The sequence below is a fragment of the Leptidea sinapis genome, chromosome 43 (assembly GCF_905404315.1).
Source record: "Leptidea sinapis chromosome 43, ilLepSina1.1, whole genome shotgun sequence".
NCBI classification, from domain to species: domain Eukaryota; kingdom Metazoa; phylum Arthropoda; class Insecta; order Lepidoptera; family Pieridae; genus Leptidea; species Leptidea sinapis.
In genome coordinates this window covers 3,923,929-3,946,016 of record NC_066307.1, presented here as the reverse complement: position 1 = coordinate 3,946,016, position 22,088 = coordinate 3,923,929, and the positions used below count along the sequence as shown (strand labels likewise).

The 22,088-nt window shown below is 32.8% G+C and overlaps 1 protein-coding gene across 1 annotated transcript in view; it reads left to right on the top strand.

The window, feature by feature from the left end:
• Positions 1-22,088, top strand: part of LOC126977083 (protein O-mannosyl-transferase TMTC1-like) — a 173,285-nt gene that overhangs the window by 47,228 nt on the left and 103,969 nt on the right. The window contains exon 2 of the mRNA XM_050825774.1: positions 4,932-5,690. Coding sequence (XP_050681731.1) covers positions 5,404-5,690 — 287 coding nt within the window. The 5' untranslated portion in view covers positions 4,932-5,403. The remainder of the gene's footprint in view (positions 1-4,931; positions 5,691-22,088) is intronic.

Sequence of the window (22,088 nt, the reverse complement as noted above, 5' to 3'; positions counted from 1 at the left end):
AGTAAAGTGCGAATTATAATGTAGTATACTAATTATACGTGGAAAATTATGTATGGAATTAAAGATTAATTATTTTATAAATAAACTGTTATACATGCTCATGTTGAATGCTCTAAATAAATAAAAAATCAATGTAATTTGTCAGAAAGATTTCAAATGTCAATAATTGTTACTTGTTAATTATTTATATACAAATAATAATAATCTTACGTTCCGGACGTTTTTTCCCGGTTAGGGTTCCCTCCCCTCCGCATCGTCCCATAAGGAACGTCGTTCCAAAAATAATTTCGAAAGAGAATTATGTCTCTGTAAGAAGAACTTGTAGTGAATATTCAACTCGAAGTTGTGTGGACCGCTAGGAAATATATTATATTCCATTTGAATTCATTAAAAATAAAATAATACATAAACATACACAACGATTCGTAATAGACGAATATAATAGCGCAGTTAGCGGAACTTATAAGCAACGTTTGCCATCAAATCGACATGTATCACGCAAGTCTGCCGCTTAACTTTCCGTAGCGTCTGCTAAATCGTAAACTTTCGTGATAAAGTATACATTCTTAAACAATTTACGATTATGATATACGAGTGTTTGAGAAGCAAATGCTTCGCGTAGAGTTTGAAGACTTTTTATTTTTTACGTTTGTATCAAGTGAGCAACACGGAACCTACATTTAACATACTCAACGTGAGTCTTGCAAACGCGTAATTCATCATATTTCTATAATAATATAGAAGACCCCGGCAATTCACCATGCATCCTAAATAAACTTATTAATATTATTCTTATGAGTATATCATAGGTTTAGTAGACTACGCGTCGTGAAGTCTACTAAACCTTAGTTTCGAAAATCTAAGAAAGTTTTATGAGCCACTAGTTTTTGGCATTCATTAGAGGACCACCGGGTCTATCAGAACGCTATGGCTAGCGTTCGACTAGCGATAAACAGTGATCAGATATCTGTTACTTTGGGCAAATCAAATTTCAAAACAAGACATTTCTATCAATTTTTCTAGCTGGAATCGTAGGGGTACCAGTACTCTACTACTCAGGTGTAACAGCTCGACCCTTTGTAGCAAAGATGTTGCTTTCTGATGCGCCATTTGTTCATTTATTTTTGCCCACAAATACTTACATCGCACGTTCACCAGCTGTGTCGGAAGTGTCGCATTCCACCACAGTGCGGTATTCAAGAAACTTTATTCCTGGTCCCACTAAAGTTTGGACTGTAGAAATCCATTTCCAATTCTCTTGTGGTGCATGAACATCTAGCTCGCGGTGATACGTATGCTTGTGTGTCCTCCTCTGCCTTAAAAAGCTCTGTTACAAATATTAGTTTAATGACAGACTGACTCTAAATGTTAAAACCTTAAATTTTTTACTGTATGTCTTTCCCCTAACACAGAATTGTTTGAATTTGATGACGATTTGTATAAAGTAAGAACGCTTAAGATATATGATACCGGTAAATCTAATAGTTGTTAATAATCCTATGTCATGCAAGTTGAGCCTACATCGATATTGTCAAACATCTTATTTAGTTAAGGATGGACGCACAAACATACAGGCAAAAATGTATTTGACTTGAGGTGAAGCCTGAGAAAAGTTAAAATCAGTTACGCGTAGTCTAACCTAAATTAATACATTTACCCCGATTAAAAGTCAATACAGGCGTATGTAGGACATAAGCTGTTCATCATTATAACGTATCAAGCACCACGTCTTGACATTATTATGACACCTATTGAATATTAATGTGACGTGACAAGACGATGCTGATGTACCAACACATGACGTCACAGTTCTTCACGTGAATCTCGCAAACTAAATAAGATAAATGACTCAAGTGGGGTGTCGGGTGTCTTCTACAGCGTGATACATGAGCTCACAACAAAAACGATTCTCAAGTTAAATAACGTGACGTCATAATTTATCATGAACTTCAGATGCTTAAATGAAATACTATGGAGAATGTTCCTGTAGGTTTTTTCGTTATGGGCATGCCTGCTTAAGTTCTAGTTATAAATTTATGTTTAAATGTAAAAACTTGTATGTATTTATTCACGCACTTCAAAAGTGATGTGATTTATTTGATCTAAGTTTCATAAAAAACAACTCTCAAGCAGTTTAATAGTAATTAGTTCTTAATAATTTGTCCTACGAAGCTTCATTACTTTTTGAATTTGTCAACAGAGAGAATAAATAAAAATTATAAAAAAAAAGATTTGAAAGAGATTTTGTGATTATTCCCGTTTGCTCTATTCATGTGGATATTTCATACGCTCGGCTTTTTTCATACTTTTGTTAAAGCCATGTTTGCACATGATACCTTTTTAAAATCCTCATTAATTGCGCAATTTTTTAAGATAGTTAGGTAAATCAAGTCCAAACATTTTATTACTCATTAGCCAATCGAACTTAGAACACAAAATTTATGCAAAAGGAGAAATAATAAATAAAGTACTGTGAATTCGGTATAATATGATTTTACAAAAGGATAAGTCTACAGATATCTAAGTGTAGACTCAAACAAACTAAGCCGGACAAAAAAAAAACGGCAATCTTTGAATGATTTTATAATATAATAGCAACCACACAATGAACGCGGGGTATCACTTTTCCCATATTTCAAATAAACTCAAAAACCGTCGAACTTTTACCAAACTTTATTTTTTGCTTATCTGAAAGCTCAAAGACCAAAGTCATAAGCCGTTGTCCCACCAATTCTGGGACACCTGTATATGATTTGACAACATTTTTGAGTATATTTTTTGCATCACTTTACATAATATTATATTATATTGTAATTGAAATGATTTGTAAAACTATGAAGATATAAATCATGATTTAAAAGAGTGGCAATGAGTTTCTTGCTACTTCTTCTCATCAGCCCCTTACGAAGTAGCAGTATATTGAATTACAAAAAAAAAAAATTTTTGACATTCATAAGTGTCATTTCCGTGACCTACATGAATAAAGTGATTTTGATTTGATTTATGACAAAAAGAATTGTTATATTAGTGCTTACAACCTAAAGCAAAACACACTGAAATGGATTTCAATAAAAATATCTACAGAATTAGATAAAATATATAAACTCCAATATCCCTCAGCGACAATTAGACTCAGCAGATAATTAAAGGAGGCATCTCATTTGACGCAGCAGTTGGAAAATTAACGGAACATAACATTAGCATTACAAACGAATTGGCTTCACAATTTGTAGTTAGCTTTCCGCCTCCAAGAATCTATTCCAATAATGGTGGAGGTTACGACTTACTTTGAACTGGTATAACGATTTGCGTACAGACAGACCAAAGGACGGATAAGGACATACGGAACAATGAATGGTTTTAAGCTTTTTTCGCATTTCACTACATTTTTAATAAATGATGTAAAACTTGATTTAAAAGAGTAGCAATGAGTTTCTTGCTACTTCTTCTCATTAGCTCAAGCCTTTAAGAAGTAGCAGTATATTCAATAAGAAACAAATATTTTTTTAACATTCATAAGTGTCATTTCCGTGAACTACATGAATAAAGTAATTTTGATTTGATTTATTTATTTATTTATTCAGGAACAAAACAGTCTTTTACAATAGTGTGTTACAAATATACATAAACTAGAAGACAAAACAGTTCCATAAATTAAATACTAATTATGTTTACAATGGACAATAAAGCAAAACAAAAAACAACATAGATATTTTAAACCAAAAGTAAAAACTGCAAAATTACAATATACAAAACGAAATTTTAAACAGTTATAAGAGTATAGTTAAGAACAAGTACACAACAACAATGATTTTATTAAGTATTTAGAGTTATTAATTTTTTAAATTCAGTATAATGTCACCTACTATTTTCTTATATTTTTGTATATTTAATGAAAATATATCAATTTCAGTAAGATGTTTATTGTACAAACTACAAGAGCGCCTCACAAATGTATTACCTGCATAATTGCTTTTAAAAGGTGATACATAAAATGTAATCTTAGAACGGAGACGAGATTCGCGGTGTTATAAATTTAATTAGATTAAACAAGGATGCTGAGTCAAGCTTATTGTTAATAATTTTAAACAGAAAAATTTGATCGATATAATTTCTTCTGTTAATTAATTTGAATTCTTCTCTATCAGTTAGGAAAACTAATTTTATATTACCAGAAAGTACCTAAAACCCTTAATCGTCAACTCTTGCAAGTATTCAAAGTTAAAATAAATTGAATCAGTCATACATCACTGATGTTCTGTGATTAAGAAGGATGTTTAATATAATGTCTGGTGTTGATACGTGAAGTGATAAAGTAGTTTTATCAAGTCAGCACCTACAATCATTTCGTTCATCATCATCTGCTCAATGGTTGAGATTATTCCTATTATGTTAGAACACTACCAAATGGCAATAAATAATTTTACCTATTGTTTTTTTAGAGAGACTCTATGACCAATAATGATATTATCTAATTGTACGGTGATGAATGGTAGCATAGTATAACATTACTTGATAATGACTTGTTGCGTTACTATATATTCGCGTTAGCATTCAAAGCTGCTGAATTGACTGACTGATATAACGACATAGCTACACACTACGCGTAAAAATACTTTGTTAAATCCTTTATAACATGCACATTCCTAAAGCGGACAAACCGATTTAAGCCCCTGAAAATCACCATTAAGTGCCAAATTAAGTCCAAACCGGTTTTTACTACCGGCTAACTTTAAGATGAAAGGGTTACAGATAACAAATAAAATCATAATGTTATCTTGAATAATACCATGTGACTCACATTAACCATGCAGTCGCGATAATTAATGACATTCTCAATGTAACAAAATATAATATCTTACCTGTTTAAAGTTTAATAAAACTAACGTTACGACCTCATTCCATAATTAACGAAATATTATTTGTTCCAGATATGCAGTTTAAGTGAGCGATGTTATTGCAATAATAAAAGTGGAGCTATCTACAAAGGGAAATCTTTCCTGCGGCGTCGGGAGTCTTATGAATATGACATTAGCGGCCGTTCTACCCGCCATCAAGATTTATACGGACGCGATCCATCACGCTAGATAAACAAAGTGTAGGCGGTATTCAACGTTGACCACAAAACATCTGTTATCTCATTCTTATGTGCCTCTAGTAGCACATAATTTTGTAAAAGTAAACAGTGTCCAGTTACATGAAAATAGTATTATTAGCGAGTATATTGTATTCACTTACAGAGGTAATGTTTTTGTTATTGGGTACATTAAACCTCAGCTGAAACAAACTTAAGCCATATCTGTTTTGAACTCAATAAAAAGATGGCATACAAATAAGATACCGTTCACGTGTAGTGAAATAATAAGGACGATATTATTATAATCGTAGAATGACATTAGAAGCATGCGTCGCAAGCCGTTGCCGTGCGTGCGTGAAGGACCAGCTTCTAAGTGGTGGGCTTGCAACGATTGGGCTGTGTACGCCCTGGTGGCCTCTGTCGGGGCGCTGGCGTACTCTAACAGCCTCAATGGTGAATTCGTGCATGACGACATCCCGGCGATCGTGTCAAACAAAGACGTCACCGGAGCCAACCCGCTGCTGCATATCTTCAAGAATGACTTCTGGGGCACGCCTATGTCAGACCCGCACAGTCACAAGTCCTACAGGCCTCTAACTACACTAACGTTCAGGTAAGCTGATAGGTACTATAATTGTTAATTTATTATATTAAATCAAATCAAAACAAAATCACTTTATTTATGTAGGTGAACGTCAAATGTCAAAAAACTATTTTTTCTTATTGAATCTACCGCTACTTCTTAAAGAGTTTAAAAAGGGAGCTAATGAGAAGAAGTAGCAAGAAACTCATTGCCACTCTTTTAAATCCAGATTTATAATTTCATTGTTTTACAAATCACTTCAATTACAATATAATATGTAATCTGATGTAACAATATCCTCGCAATTGTGATTATTTCATTTCTTAAATATTTATCCCCACTATCAACACCATTTTATAGTACTATGTATCAGTGCAGTCTTTATTTTTAGTTCAATATTAAATAATCGAACTATATGGAAGCTATTATACATACAACAAATATCCTTTTAATTAATTTACCTCGTTTTTATTATAAGATGCCATACAAATAACAATTCAACTGAATTTTGTAAAATAAACTAAGCATATCTTTTTAATATATATAAATTACGTGACACGTTGTTTGTTCGCGATGGACTCCTAAGCTAATGAACGGATTTAATTGAGGATTACTTCATGGAGTGCAGTTTGGTCCAACTTGAGAGATAGGATAGTTTTTATTTCGATTTGGTACCCATAATTATTTTTATTTCCAATATTTGTTTTGCATGGACTTATTTTCGTATGTACGTTTTGACAGTTATGCTGTGACGAGCGCAATTCTAGTGCCGCTCAGAAGTTTTGGGTTTTCCATTTTAATGGGTAGGGCGTGACCATCAGTTGAACGTCCTGCTCGTCTCATCCCTTATTTTCATTAAAAAAAAACAAATTATATGGTGAAAATATTAATAATAAAATAAACACAATTACTATTTTCATTTACTCTTTAAACTTCATTTTCTCCGCCAAGTATCAGAGATATAAAAAATAAAATTTGTATAATATATATTTATGTATACCACGGCTCCTTTTAGCACTATATATATTACTAGCTGACCCGACAGACGTTGTTCTGTACATAACAAATCAAATACTATTTTATATGAACTGTCAATAATATTTCATAACATACGTAAACATAGTAATTTTACGAGCTACGGCGCCCCTTAGACCTTCACGGCATAAATAGGCGCCGTTGTGGTACCCATAATCTAGCCGGCTTCCTGTGCAAAGGAGCCTCCCACTGGTAAATTTTGATATTTCATTTATGTTATGTTATCGGAAGTTCGCTTCGAAAATCTTCTGGAATTAAGTTTTTTTAAATGGGCTAACAAATAAAAAAACGGTAGTGATTTAGACTACAGGACAGAAATGAAAAGTTCACCAAGGCGAGTGATGAATACGTACATTTACAATATATTATGTATATTATTATAGTTATGTGTGATAATAACGTACCTATTCAAATTCAAATTCAAATTCAGAAACACTTTATTCATGTAGGTCACAGAAATGACACTTATGAATGTCATGAAAAATATAAAAATATTGTTTCTTATTGAATTTACCGCTACTTCGTAAAAGGTTGAGCTAATGAGAAGAAGAAGCAAGAAACTCATTGCCACTCTTTTAAGTCAAGATTTACATTTTAGTTTTTTTTACAAATCATTTCAATTACAATATATGCAAAGTGACGCAACAAAAATACTCAAAAGTCAAAAACTGAAAGGCATGAGTAAGACAAAAAAAGTAAATTTATACTTATAAACACAAGAGTTATTGAGTATAGTAGATGCATCAATCCACAAATACCGTAAATAAATAGAGGCATTATGTGAGCATTTCATAAAATTAAATATATAATAACTTTAACTTTAAAGGAAATAATAATAATAAAAAAACACATCGAGCAGACCTCCCGGTAACAAGACCATCCAGCCCCCATATTAACGGCCCCTATATTTTGGAACAAGGGCTAAATCATGAAAACTAACTGTGCCTAAGCGTTGGACACACAAATGTAGGAACGAGATGCAAATATTTGCTCGGCTAACTTCTTGTAAGTGTAACGTTAACTGGGTCGCCGCGCTCACTCCAGCCCGTCCCATCACTCCACAAATCTTTTTTACTATTTACTTGTTTGGCCATCGCATTAGTGTCAGTTAATAGCGCTTACGTTGACCATGGAGATCATTTTATGGGATTCATAGCAAAAAGCACATTTGAAGCCATGTTTAAATCTGTTTTTAAGCTACAGAAAAGTACTGTTCGAAGTTTTTATCTAAATTTAATTTTTAAAATTATGATCTCTATCCTTTTCTCGAAGCAGTTCAGGCCATTTTCGACCCCCGATTAACATTCGTTGTGAATGAAACAAGAAGCCTGAATTTTCAATAAAAAAACGGACATTGTATAAACACGGTATATATCATTTAATTTGAACCAGAACTTTAAGAATTTTAACTAGTCAAAATTTCTTCATTTTGTCACTCATTGACTGACAGACCCATCATTAAAACTCTAAGGCACTTCTAGCAGACACAAGGTTCTTGTATAAAATACAATTATTAATTATGTTATGCAGTTGAGGTTTGTGTGGCAAGCTTACGTGGCACTTTCCGGAGTTACAAGTCTGGGCGGGCTATATCTAATTAATGTCGAGTTTGGAATTAGTAGCGTAGGAATCCTCAATTTGTGAATACAATCGTCTGAGAAGCATTTAACGCTCTGACTTGTAGAAAATTGTAACATCAAAGCCTCCGAGAAAACCCCATAGAGACAGGAAGTAGGCTATGAGAAAGACTGTAGCTCAAAAAGAGAAAACCTCATTGACTGAGAGTGTGCTTTAAGAAAATCCGTTGATACTATTTGATTTGATCTCACAACTTTTATCGGCAGAAGAACTGATTTGAACTGAACTGAACTGTCTTTGATAGCATATTAATATCCAGAAACAATAAAAAAAATTCATGCCCATTTCTGACTAAGAAAATTCAACAAATTATTTTTGGCATATCGTTAGTAAATTTTAGAAAAATATTCAATTCTATATTCTGCTTGAGACTTAATAATTTAATTGTGTTCGCATAGTTTACTTTTTTAGTAAATTTTATTTAAAAGGCTTTTTGAAGCAGGAATACATTGCCTCCTGGCACCATCCTTCGTATTTTGTAAAATATATAAAATTACGATACTTTTAACAATAACTTTATGTTTTAATATTCCCTCCAAATAGGATTCAGGATACCTTAAATTTGAGCTGAATTTGTGTCCAGGCAGTTTTAATGACCCTTAATTAACCCTTATATTATTCTAAGAAAATGCTAATTTAAGCTACTAATCGCAAATTTAACTGCTTTTTCACTAAAAATAGAACAAAGTACTTAAACCCATTATGTTTATTATTTTTCCCACTTCCACTGACCCTCACAAATCACCACATGTTTTCTTGGTGTTAAACAAACGTGGATGTCATTTAGGGCGATAATAGCTTAGCAAATAGCCTCCGTGATAGATGGCGGCAGTGGATTAGTGTTTCACAGAATAAATAACACTTCCTTTATGTTTTATGGTTTCATCTAAATGTGTTCGGATAAGAAATTTGATTTCCGTGTGATAAAATATTATACTCTAGGAACGCGAGGCTTTTGGATAAAATTATAAGGAATTTTGGTAAGGTTGTTGTAGAAAATAGAGTTCTAATATAAATTATTAACTAGTTATTTGATTATATCATACATAATAATACTAATAGATTAAGTTACGACCCACGTTCCTGTTAAACTTTCAACAATTCCATTTCAATCAAGGTATATATCTCACATATACTTAAAAAAACTGGTAGTTTGTTTATGATGAGTAATCCAGGGTTCCTCGCGAGCCTTCATCGATTGATATTAGATAGGTAATAAATTCACGTTTTATGTATGAAAAATGGCTTATTAACACAATGAAAATCATATATTATAAACATATTATATAGTTTTCGTATTATTTGGCTGTAACTTTCTGTTGAACGTATAGTTCAAACTTCAAAGCGATTCATGAAGTAATTTCATAAGTTAAAGTACGTATTTAAATAAAGTGTCTTCATAAAATTATAATGCAGCTAATATATATAAATATCAATGAAAAAATTCTAAAATTTTGGCCAAAATAAAATTCATACGTATTCAATTTATGCGAACTACAATTATAGCAACGCAATCTTTTACTTGTTGTCTCTGTCAATATATAATGCAGTTTATCACAGACTGTAAATTATAAAATACTAGTTGACCCGACATACGTTGTTCTGCGCATAATAAATAACATACTGTTTTTTATGAATTTGTCAAGTTTCATTACATCAAGAATTATTTTGTAAAATATGCTCCCTGTCAATGACGTTCTATATTATGTATAGAACGACATTGCTCCCTGTTGTTAACAATAATGAAATTGTTCCACAACAGAACTGTCAAACCGTGCGTCAATAAATTTTCTCATAGAAAATATGTCCATACAAAAAAAAATATTGGAAATAAAAATAATTATGGGTCCCAAATCGAAATTAAAACTATCCTATCTCTCAAGTTGGACTAAACTGCACTCCATGAAGTAATCCCCATTAAAATTCGTTCATTAGTTTAGGAGTCCATCGCGGCCAAACAACGTGTCACGTAATTTATATATATTAAGATTATATAAGATAAATTTAAGGAATGACATAAAGATATTTGACATTAGATACATAGGTAGTTCTATTTTGTTATTTTTGTAAACAGCCATTACTGTAATATTGAGAAATCAAGCCACAGAACCCCAACAATAAACATAACAGTAAACGAATATGTGTTAGAACAACGGATTTCTCCAGAAATATCGAAAAATCAGCCATCTTACATCCGAGAGGACATGATCACTTGCAAAACCCAGTTCCAGACAGCCAGAACAATTTGAACTTTAGTTCGACCAGAATTAAGTATAAAGTTGACGTGGCAATTTATGAAGAAAATTGTGAACGATTTTGCGTTGTGGCAAATGGAATGTGTGATATTTAGATTTGGATACATTTTCGTATGATATAACACTTGGTACATGGCTGAATGATGATTGTTGGATCCCTTGCGAGGTTGATGTTATTGTAAGCGATTATAATACTGTGTAAATATTCTTTATAGCTCTCAATATTTCTATGTTAACCATTACGTGGAGAAATATTTAAGGAAAACTCATATTGTTGCGTGTTATAATAGATTATAATTGTTTTTTTTTTTTAATTTTGAAGTTAAATACAGTTTAATTGTAAATTAATGTGCAATATCGTGCTTCATAGTTATCACGATGCCAGATATTATCAAACTTTTAACACTAAAAGTTTTGCACTTCTAGCTAATCGGAACTATTTGAATTTCGAATGTTATATTTTTGGAAACGTTGCAACCTTCTTAGTAATAAAAAAACAATTGGCGGGAAATCATTTGTCAATTGTTTTTATCACACATTAAATATTCTACGTAACGAAACTGGAATTAAGTCGAAAAGATTTTAGAGTGATGATTTTTTATGATTTTAAAAGTTCTCTCTCTCCGCAAGACTGTGCCGCTCGTCTTCAAAATACTTTTGGGATAGAAGCACCTTGCTTGAGTATTATGAGGCGATGGTTTGCTGAATTTGAGAGAGGTCGGGTTTCTTTACATGAGGAATTTCGTGAAGGGCGGCCTTCAACTGCCGTCAACGAAAATAATATGGCTACTGATAAGCGGCTAATTGAAGAAAACCCGCGGGTTACCTATGAGACAGTTCGAGGACTATTGAGGAATGGTATGAGCCAAATTCAAAAAAACTTACACGAAGAATTGAAAGTTCGGAAGCCTTGTAGTCGTTGAATCCCTCATAAACTGACAGCGGAGCAGAAGCGGGCTCGCGTGTAATGGTGCTTACAGATGCTAATGAAGTACGACCACGGACATTCTAATGTTGTTTATGACACTGTCACAGGAGACGAAACGTGGATTTATTCTTTGGAACCCGAACTAAACAGGCAATCTTGTGAATGGGTGTTTGAAAATGAGAACAGGCCAACAAAAGTGAGGCAGGCTTGAAACGTTGGTAAATAAATTATCTAATTTTTTTCTCAGCTACATCTACACCTATCTACACACTTCCACATGAAGATCAAAAGAGTGTTAATGCCGAGTGGTATATTACCATTTGTTTACCCATGTTGTTAAATAAAGTTCGCGAAAGACGACCAAAAAGCCGCGTACTTCTACATCATGACAACGCTTCTTCACACACGGCGCTCATTTTAGCTTCCAAAAAAGTACAACTCGTCACATATCCTGCACATAGCCCCGACCTAGCACCCTGTGATTTCTGTATTTTCCCCAAAATCAAAGATTTGATGAGAGGTTTGACTTTTACCAATTCCGAAGAGGCAGTGATAGCGTTGCATTAGCACGTAGAAAACATGCCTTCAGATCGGTGGTCCTCCTGTTTTAAAAAATGTTTAAAATGTAAAGGAGAGTATTTTGAAAAGCAATAAACATAATATTTTGGCTATAACATGTTGGTTATGACATTTATTATATTTTATAGTTATATAAGATGGCAGGCAAATAATTGATTTTTCTTTTTTACATTCTGTTTGTGTGCTTACTGGCACTCCTACAATTACCCAGGCATATGCTGAAAACCAGCGCTGCAGCCATTACTGGCTTACAGCACAAAGCTTTTTCTTTTGCCACATGGTATATTTAGTTAAGTTAGGATTAGAAATATATTATTAAGTATTTAGATTGAAATTTTATGTATGTGGCATGGAATAAATTTTCCAAATCTTATCAATCATCTTAAACAACCGTTTCTGACTACTACTAAATCTAAAAGCGTTTATTATTTATTGGACGTGTATAGGATAGAGTTCCATCGACCTTACCTAGACCATCGATAATGCATGGGGCATCTCCTCTCTTATCAAGTAACAATAAACTTACCATAAGGTGTTTATCATAGAGCCGAAGAGGTTCTGTGATAATTGAAGACTTCACAGGATGGCAGAGAATTTTTATCATTAAAATAATACGTCTTTTTATGGCTGGTCATAAATATTTCTAGAGTTGCAAAATATTTGTTTATCTACTGTTTTACTGCTAAGAAGCTACCAATTATACTTAGTTATCTACTTACTTATCGGTGGCTTCTCTCTAAGCAGATACTATCTCGCCTGCAATGCTTTAGCTGACTTCATTGTTCATTAGAAAGTATTCTATGCACAAACACCACCATTCATTTCAGATTCTTTTTATAATCTATCGGATAATGTGAGATATTGAACGATCGGAATGCGAGCTGCTTAGGGTATCGGAGCCTCAATGACGTCACTAACATTCTAGAACCGGGAATGCTATTAAGATTGCGTGCTGCAGGCAAATAATGCTGAGTTGTTCCATAATTGTGTTCGTTTAATGTTAACAACATTAACTTTTTACTTTATCGTGTTTGTGTTAACATTTTGCATTCGTTTGCCGCTTTCTGCTATTAAGGTCCCGTTCTGCTTCATTATTTTCCAACAAATCATTTGTATCGGTATACAATAAGATTTTATTTTCTCTTGTTCCAATATGGATCCACTGTAATGAAAGTTATTATTTTCAAGTATTTTTTAGAGTCATCATTAGAAAACCATTAGTTACTAACTACTGTATATGAAAAACAGTATAGGTATGCCTGAATACGGTATAATCTATATAATATACCAGCTGACCCGACAGACATTGTTCTGTGCACAATAAATAAGTAAGTTTTTTTATGAATTTTTCAATAATAAATAACAATTTTTTTTTTTTTAATTAGTGGAAAACTAAATCATTGAGGCCCCATATCGAAATAAAAACTATCCTACATCTCAAGTTGGATCAAACTGCACACGGTGTGCAAATTTGATTAAAATCGGTAGTTTAGGAGTCCATCGCGGACAAACAATGTAACACGTAATTTATATATATTAGAAGATAAGAGATTTCCACTTATATATATTTAGCCTTAAATTTCAAACCTATTTTACATTTCAAGCTAAGACAAAATTTTCGAAAGTTGTATACGAAGTAATAAGATACCTAACCATGTGATCGATATTACTACATTATTATACTAATAACGTTAAGTTTCTGCATTCATATAATAATGGCATTAAAAAATATGTAGTTAATTCAAAATGATATCCATTACTTAATTCATACAATCCTTTAAACTTTGAGACCTGAGCTATCAATTAAAACACGCATTTTCTTCTTGGGAAATCTTCATTGTCGATCGATTGTATTGTTTAGGGATCCAAAATAATTATAGAGATTAGAACATACCATGTCATACCTGTAAAACTGACCATCATATATAATCCAGCAGATTAAGGTTGGAGCTAGATGCAACCAGTCTTCGACTCTTAGATAAAAAATGTTCACAATTGTGCGGATCCAGCCTGATATGATCCTGTGCTGTATAATATATTTAGATTTGTTAAAGAGCTTGTGCACCTAAGCAAGACTCGAATTTTGCTACACCTGTGCCTATGAGTTGACATTTTTATCACAAAAACGATGCTCTGTCACTCCTAGTTAGCTAACAACAACACAATCACTGAAGTCGGATAATGCCCACGTACTATGAATATACTATATTATAACTCTGCTGACTAATTAAAACAGCATCTATAAAGCTTTGAACCACAGATAATCCAAACTAGAGACTTTGAACATAAGCTCAGTTATCGTTCTTGTTAAACTTCTTAATAAAAGTTAAAAACTTTCGTCAGCACTTTAATAATTGCCTACCGCTTAAGACTTTCTTTGATTGAATGATTGGTTCTTGATCTTTCCACCCTATTCATTAAAAAAAACTGCCTTTGATAACTAACTAAGTAACGTTTTACGAGTCTAATATCAAGTTCATAGTTATAGACGTAAATTAAGGCATAAATTGATAATAATTACAATTTTAAATCAAAAATTGCAAGCCTGCTAGGTTATAGGTGGTAGTATGAATAAACACTTTTGTACACGAACACTAGCTTAATATTACGACGTCTTCAATCGTGAAATCAACGAGGCAAGAACATTCGAAATGTAAGTTGACAGAAGACTGACTAACGAAGTGATAAATTCGCAGATTTTTCATCAAATATTACAACTCCATGGCTTCCGGCTGCGCTGTGTCATTACTTGCAAGAAAACGTGCTGCGAACAAATTGAATATGTCTGAGCTTTCCTTTATAAGGATGCCTTGAAGCTTGCGATAATACACCTTATTGTTTTGTAAATATTTGACGTTTGTTTATATTTTATATTAATTATCATCTGACTTGTTAGAAGATGAAAAGGTTGAGGTGATAATTACATAATATGAGTTTTATTAAAAAAGCTATCCGTAGTTTTGTTTCGACTTAGACGTATATTGGAGTTATTGGTTTTATTCAGGTACTCGTGCAGAAAGATCAATGCAAACATAACGTTCTTTAAACAATTTTAGATGGCTAAATAAGTAAGAGATCAAGTCTCAACATCAATGAGGCAGATTTTGGAGATTCCACAAAGAACCAACCCGTAGATCTCGAACTTCACGGTAGTAAATTGTCATCACCGGGTATTGAAATCCATATCAATAACATAGAAAATTAAGACATCAAGCTCTAGTGTCTCTTCTCAACTGTCCTTCAACGCTTAACTGAAGTACCTTACCTAATATATGTAACATCATTTAGCAACGTCCGCGTAATGTCAGAATTTAGTAAAATTCGCAACATTTAGGAATACTCGCGAGAGTCTGTAATGAACGCGAAACAATTTGTCTGCAGCGAGTGTTTGTCCTGTCTCGCTCATTTAAGTGTGTGTTTATTAATTATTCTTTTAGGCTACCTCACATGTTCGAAATAATTTTGTTTACTTATCGGATCGATGGTAAGCAATGTGGAGAATAAAAAAAATAGTCTATCGTAGCACGTAAGGATTGAAAACCTTCAACACAAAATAATGTATATAATACAAAAAAATCATCTATCATTCAATAAAATTAAGTCAATTATTATGATTTCCACATTAACATCATGTTCAAAAATTAATAATATTTACAAGGATATTCTTCTCGTTCAGTGGAACACGAGTTTTTTTCCCCTTCCTAAAAGTGGTCAATGTGGTAAAAGAAGGTTTTTTGTCAAAAATTAAATTCAGATAAGGTGTCATATAGCATGTTATACATGTAAATGTAAATCTAGCTACGCCTATGGTATGTCACAATAAACTGCAATTAAATAACAGCATTCATGCAACAATTTTGATGGTAATTGTATATTTTCATTTTACATGTAGTTGCATAATTATCATAATATTATTTTCATCCGGAAAAGAAACTAAGCAAATGAAATGCATTACATCTGTGCAATCTCGTGGACATTAGATGTATGATGTTAGGTTCATTACTCAAGCTAGCGAACCTAATCACTAGATGCACACCGCAACACCACATTGTACAATAACTACACTGCAGCTGTGTGGTGCGAGAGCGGTCTGACTACTACCACAAGTTCTCAAAAGCCAAAACAAATTTACTGTAATTGTTTTAGTATTGCCTTTCGATAAATACAAGTTGTCTTACAAAAGTTGACATTTTTTTTATCTAAGCGGACGTATAGTTGCTCTTCCAGGTTAAAGTAGTCAGGGGAATCATAATTAATGCCATTTAATACCTCTAAGATTATAAATACTATTATTATCCATAAATTTGATGATGTCAAAATTCAGTTAGGGTGACACGCATGTTTTAGTCGTTTTATAAGTATATTATTGAAATATATCAGAACAATAATACTTGAGTGATGTTGACACCTGCATGCGGCAGTATATTTGTTTCCTCGTCTCATCTAGACGCTTGTAATAATATTCAAGTATATTCCGGAAAGTTAATTTAGCTTTTGTATACTAGACTACTAGAGCGATTAACTGTGACTCAGCAGAAGGAGTGAAATGAGCTGCTCATTGATATTGTCGGTATTATATCTCTTATTATGCGTTTAGTAGAGCTCTTGGAGGTCGGATATCTAGCAAATTGCAGTTTTATATCAGACATCAGTCCGGTAGTTAAATTCGCCAGTAGTGACCCGAGCCCTTCCTCCAAATACTCCCAGTTCCATGTACATTTGAACATACACAGAGACCCCATGTCTGTTATAAATATTTATCTACACCCATGCTTTAAATTCTCTATTAAAGATTCTTAAACAGTTAGTCAGCTTATTGCCAAATTTGAAACACCCAATTTCCTAGTAACCATTACATCATCCAAACGAGTGTTGCATTAAAATTCAGTATAACATTATATAATCCATTTTCATAAAAACACTCCTTTGGATGATATTATGGTTAATAGGACTGGCTTTTTTAATGTCAGCAGTAAGCTAACTGTTTCAGAATCTTTTAAAGAGGATTCATATTATGGGTGTAGATAAAGTATTGTATGCAACTGTTGATAATTAGGTATTAAAACACTCATGTGATAATATTATCTATAATAAACCCACATTCGTGTTTTAATACCCCTTATTACAGAACAGTTGCATAAATTACTATTATAACGACTGCCTCACTAAAGTATGTAAGTTTTACTTGTCGATAAAGATTGGACGCTCTGTAAAAACTTAATGAACACTTTCTGAATAATCACTTAAAACAAAGGCTTACCGTAAAGTATTAGGTGTGTGAGATGAGATCTTCTAATAGCGTACTTAATCTAGTTAAGTGCTCACAGTTGGAGTTTGAGGTAAGCACTTCACATTTAAAGCACGGACTAAAGGAATCTCGTTGAAAAGATCCGGCTCAAAGCATTCTGTAGGGTCAGACCGCAGACTGAACGATAACAAAGACGGCTTAGATTACACAGTCAACTGACGTAGTTTTAAGACACCTGAGGGCCTACCATCAACTTTTAATAAGCGATGCGATTACGATGCAGTTCACTTTAGGTACCTAAACTGAATTGCTAAAATTCTTAGTGCCTTTTACTGAATAGTGTTTCGATGGCTTATGAAGAATGAACGAAATAAATTTGTCTGTGGTCCGCGGTGTGAGAAAGAGCCATTGAACCATATGCGACGCGTTTCGTAACCTAAAATGATATGATTTTAGCGGTTTTTTTTTGCGTAGAAGATACTAAAAATACATTTTAAAATTGCGCTTTATAGCGTCAAATTATAAACCATTAAGCCCTTTTTCGTACGTTTATTAAAATATAATGGTAATATAAATATTTTTTTTTACTATTTATTTATTTATCTTAGACAACAATAGTCCATATATAAATGTTAGTGAAATAGTCTTAACCTATGTTAGGAAATACATTGATAAATCACATATATGTTAGTAACAAACTTATTTTATATTAGTTGATATAATTAATAAATATAGTTCTTTTAATTACAAATTAAATGTTTGCTCTGGTGTTTTCGTAAAAATAACGAGTTATGAACGCACCTCCATTAATGCTTGATTTGACAGGAGCACATAGTACATTTTTTGAATTCGTTCTTGCGAACAGGCCCAGGCTCCGGGCTCATTTGTTCTACAAAAAAGTCCAATAAAGTATTCTCAACTCATCTTTCATCAATAAAATTTTCCTTTTCTGTATGTTTTCACTATTTTTTAAAAGTTATTAACAACACGTTTCACTTTCCTCTAAGGAAGTAGCAACTTTTTTCGAATCGCTCACTTTGACACTTAATCTTTCCAGTTTAGGTTGAAATATTACCTCATGGTACAAATGAAGGAACAAAATCAGTTTGCGATTCAGTTGACATAATTTTTGACATTCAATTGACATCATCGCGATTTGATCAGATTTGATGTCAACCTAAATTAGATAGATCTAATCACGTCGTGGTACGAAATAGCAAAGCAGTTCATTTTAGGTTGTCAATTGAATCGCAATAAGAGTTCATGGTAGGCCCACTGATTATAAATACTACAAATGAGCTTGTAAGATCGCAAAATTTGAGTATAACAACACAAAATCTCGTTAAGTAACTCAAGTAAATTATGTGTATATCAGTTTTAAACCTCCTCAACAACTTTGTTTACGAATTAATCCTGAAATTATTTTAATATTCTATACAGAATTATTTTGTATGCTGGTTTTGAAGTACTATTAACTTGGAAATCTATGGAGTGTTTCAGTATTTCCAAACAAATTCAATTTAATCCTTATACAGGATTCTGTGACATTAAAAGTTCGAATGCGAGCCGTTCCCTTTCAAAGAGCGATCGAAAGCCTCTGAGCTCGTATAAAAATAAAATAGTTTCCACTGTGGAAGAGATTTAAAAGTTGGGCCATCAAATATAAAATAAATATTTTGTTTGAATAAAAACTAGCACTCAAAGATAGGTTTACCGGTCTCAGTTAATGAATTAAATTGCACATTTTTATTCCTTAAATAAAATATTTTCATACTTTTTAATACTGAATTTTAACATTAATTATATTAAGATAATCACTAAAAGGATTGTTTAATAACACCAGTTCTATTCTTCACTATTTAATTTAATTAATGTATTTACGCATTAATAAAATACATTTTGATAATGATATGGTTGATAAGTATTATCATATACATCTTTTTAAGCCTAAACTAATAGTATTTAAAGTTATTCATAGTTAATAATGTTTTTTTTCTAATTATAACAATACTACATATTATGTACGAAATGGTATTGATATATAATTATTGTAATGAGTATTTTGCGTTATATTTATAAGATGGTTGATCAAATGGAAGGTCAAATAGATCTTGAACATTTGGGTGATAACAATAAATTTTTAAATTAATGAAATTATCGTTGGTTCGTTGATATAACCAATAGCAAAGCATTATGTATATACTGTACATGAACAATAAACGATACTTTATAAGTGAGTTATCACGCCTGTTTAGTGGCCTCCCGTAGTACACTAGTTGAAACGTACTGCGGCTCTCCTTTTGAGGCCAACACCAGAATAAGTTGTGAACTGCCAGTTAACTTGGCCTTTACAAAGTCAACGCCAATGCGGCTTAACTTTAAAAATACCTTATGTTTTATGGAACCGGCAAATAAATAAGCATCTGATGGTATGTGGTACATATATAATATTATATGTCTGTATAATATGGTGGCAACTCTCTTGTGATTCCTCTGGTGTTTTAAGAGAGTGATCACTTACCATTAACTACCCTTAAAAATATATGATTGAATTTGTTAGTAAAATTAAATAATAGTTTTATATTTTAAGGATTTATTAAAGATACCAGCCACCACAAGTAGCACCCGTTCACGAGCATGACGCACGGACCAGCCATTGGCTCCCTCCTTCCCTGAAGTCGGCTCGAGTCAACTAAGGGAGTCTTCCTCAATCGAGAGGAGAGAAGTAAAAACGTCTTTAAGCACATTAACGTTTTAAATATACCAGTCGAGTTACTGACACCGGGTTGCGTTATAAACACGTTGGTGAATCAATGTCACACCATCAGACTACTGCCATCCTCTAATGAGACACTTTTCAAATCTAAGATAACCAGATCGTTGAAGGCACCTTCTAGACTCACGAATGACGTTATTTAAGGTAGCATTTCGAGAGAGACGTTAGGTGGTGACTGTGGTCTACGTTACTGTATACTACGCTACGAGTATCTCTATTATCAATAAAACGCACCCGATCCGAATTATTTTTAAATAAATGGTTTATTTTTTTTTTAGTTTTGTTTAGTGACTTGTCTCATAGCTTCCCAAATGAAGGCCTAAATGAATACCTCGCCCGAACAATCGGGACAGACATACAGGCGGCGTGAATAGAAAATAGAAATTGTGTAAAAATTTACTAAAAATTAACTATTTCGTAACTCAAATCTGAATACAATTCAATCACCAAACTGCATCATATCATACATACATCTGTGGGCTATAATATAATAATAATAATAATATTGACACACTTTTTACACAAATTATCTTGCCCCAAGTTAGGCATATATAGCCTGTGCTATGGGTTACAAAACAACGATATATTTAATACAATATACTTACTTAAACATACATAAATTCATATAAACATATATAAATACATCCATATTCATCATATAAATGCTTGCACCTACCGGGATTCGAACCCGGGAGATAGAGGCTTAGTAGGTAGGATCGCTAACCACTCGGCTATACAGGTGTTCATATATAAAATACCTAGATACTATTTTTTTATCAAAAGCATATTCAATAAAATTCAAATTAACCGTCTTCAATCCATTTTCCATGCATCATATACAGGTTCCTGTATTCAATTTGATTCTAAGCGTCCTACTTATAAGGACTAATATCCCGTAAGCACATAAATATTTTATGTGCTTTTGTTGGCGACTGCTGTGTAGTTTTTAATTCAGCTTGTCAACATCGATCAATGTCGGAATGTATGAACAGATGCAATATGTTGTGCTGGTTGTAATGCATATTGGTGCAGATGTGTTAATCTTTTACGCAAAGAGGATTGGTATAAGTTTCGAATAACTTTTTGACATTCCCAAGGGTTATTCATAACTAGCTGACCCGGCAAACGTTGTTTTGCCATATAAATTGTATTGATCTTTTCCTTGCTAGTTGATAAGAGATGGCGCTAGTTATATTCATTAGTAACAATCACACTTCTTTTATATTTTGTATAATTCACACTATAGTTTTATAAATTATAGTCTATTTGTTATTCTGGTGTATAAGCTACATTATTGTAAAGTTTCATCAAAATCTATTCAGTAGATTTTGCGTTAAAGAAGTTCAAACACACATCCAGACACAAACTTTCACATTTATAATATTAATAGGATTTGAAAGTACGTTAGTCTTTGTGGCATTATGTGAGGATGCCCTTAAAATATGTATGTCAGGTATGTTACCTTCTCGGGAGATTCAAAAATGTGAGGAGTCCTATTAATGAGAAAAGTTTTCTTCGATGACATCGATAAAGATGTAACGTTGAAATTTGTGATTTTGAAAATTGGCTGGAACAGTTTGGAAAAGGAAGATGAGGGCAAGGGTATTTTGGCAAACTTTAGGAATTAGTGGAAGTGTTTGTTGTTGAGATATTTGACATAATTAAAGCCAGTCATAAAGGTTTACTTTGTTTCATCATACTCATACTAGTGGACTCAACGGACGTTCCACAGTCCAAATTATAATGTTTGTTTTGATTTTATAATTTTGTCAAACCGGAGTATGTTCCTAAACAAGTTCATTACAACTGTTTCTGACTTTGAGCGAGTTTAACGAACTGCAATAGATTTTTATATTTTTATTAATGGCGTTCTATACATAAAGCCAAATCACATCGTACGAAAACCAAGCCGAAATATGAAACATGCCACAGTAGTGTACTGTGCTTCAACAGCTATATCTGTATATTG